The 1,226-nt window shown below is 33.8% G+C and overlaps 1 protein-coding gene across 1 annotated transcript in view; it reads right to left on the bottom strand.

The window, feature by feature from the left end:
- The window catches only part of Clip4 (CAP-Gly domain containing linker protein family member 4), a 116,849-nt gene that overhangs the window by 71,665 nt on the left and 43,958 nt on the right, over nt 1-1,226 (bottom strand). Inside the window, exon 5 of the mRNA XM_023711105.1 lies at nt 523-698. Coding sequence (XP_023566873.1) covers nt 523-698 — 176 coding nt within the window. The remainder of the gene's footprint in view (nt 1-522; nt 699-1,226) is intronic.

Consider the following 1,226-nt stretch of genomic DNA (forward strand, 5'->3'; position numbering starts at 1 on the left):
ATTTTTAACTTAAAGGAATGCTCTCTTTGCATGCTCCCATGTTTCCTCAGAAGAAAATTGATACCTCATAAGAGCCAGAATGTTAAAGTGCCAGGTCAGGGATTCAGACATTCAGAATTTTAACATTTAAGTTGAATCACAAGAGTACAGAAATAAAGGCCATCTAAAAGAAATACCCTTTATTATTTTGATGCCTACTTCTGAAAGCTTTATTGTTCAATTCCTGGCTACCCAAGCAAGTCAAAAGAATTATAAAGCAGATAGAATCAACTACACATAAAATCTATGTTATACTGGAGAATTCACTGAGATAGGGAAACTCAAGAACGCATTTTTTTTGTTTTATATCAATTTGCAATAAGCTTTTCATGAAAGAATAGCCATTAATCTTCAATAATGCAATTCTAAACTATCTCAAAAATAAAATGGGCAGGAAGGTCCACAAAACAAGACGTATTAATGAAGAAAATCTCCTTGAACTATAATTTTTATGCCACTACTAATGCTTGTATCTATGGTAACCTGGCAGTACTTGCCTTTTGGTTTTGATGTCTTCAAAATCACTCTTATAACTTCTGGAACATCAAAATAGGCAGCATAGTGCAGAGCATTCATATTTGTCCAGCGACTCCGCAAACTGACATCTGCTCCTAGATCAATAAGGTGAGCTGCAAACTTCACAGCTGTCTCAACATCACCTAAAGAAAATGTCCTAAATTATTTTTCTTTAGTACAAATTTCAAGTACCATTGGATGGTCATCTACTATTTCATTTAAAAAGCTAAAGCAAACCTCATACTGAATATACATTCATACCTCAAAAATGTCATTTTCAGTAATGTATATTAAAGAAATAATCATACGCAGGAATATGAACAAACACTATTCAGTAAAGATGTTTCTAACTGTACTATTATGAATAAAATTCTGAAACCTAAAATACAATAAAAACTAGTTAAATTGAAATAGTCACATCTTGGGATACTGTACTACAAGCCATTAAAAACAACATGTTACATTGGCCAAGCAATGGCCATGACTCATCCATATGGCTGACACTGACAAAGGTTCTACAATCTGAGGTACAGGATCTCAGGATAAATCCTGAGAGGATTTCACTAACCTTATCAGACCCAAAAGCTACAACTCTTGTTGCATAGGTCCTGCTTTACCTTGGTCTTAACCATCCAGCACAAAAGTATAAAAACGAAGTACAAGAAGTAAAG

This window comes from Octodon degus, unplaced genomic scaffold, assembly GCF_000260255.1.
Source record: "Octodon degus isolate 3935 unplaced genomic scaffold, OctDeg1.0 scaffold00019, whole genome shotgun sequence".
NCBI classification, from domain to species: domain Eukaryota; kingdom Metazoa; phylum Chordata; class Mammalia; order Rodentia; family Octodontidae; genus Octodon; species Octodon degus.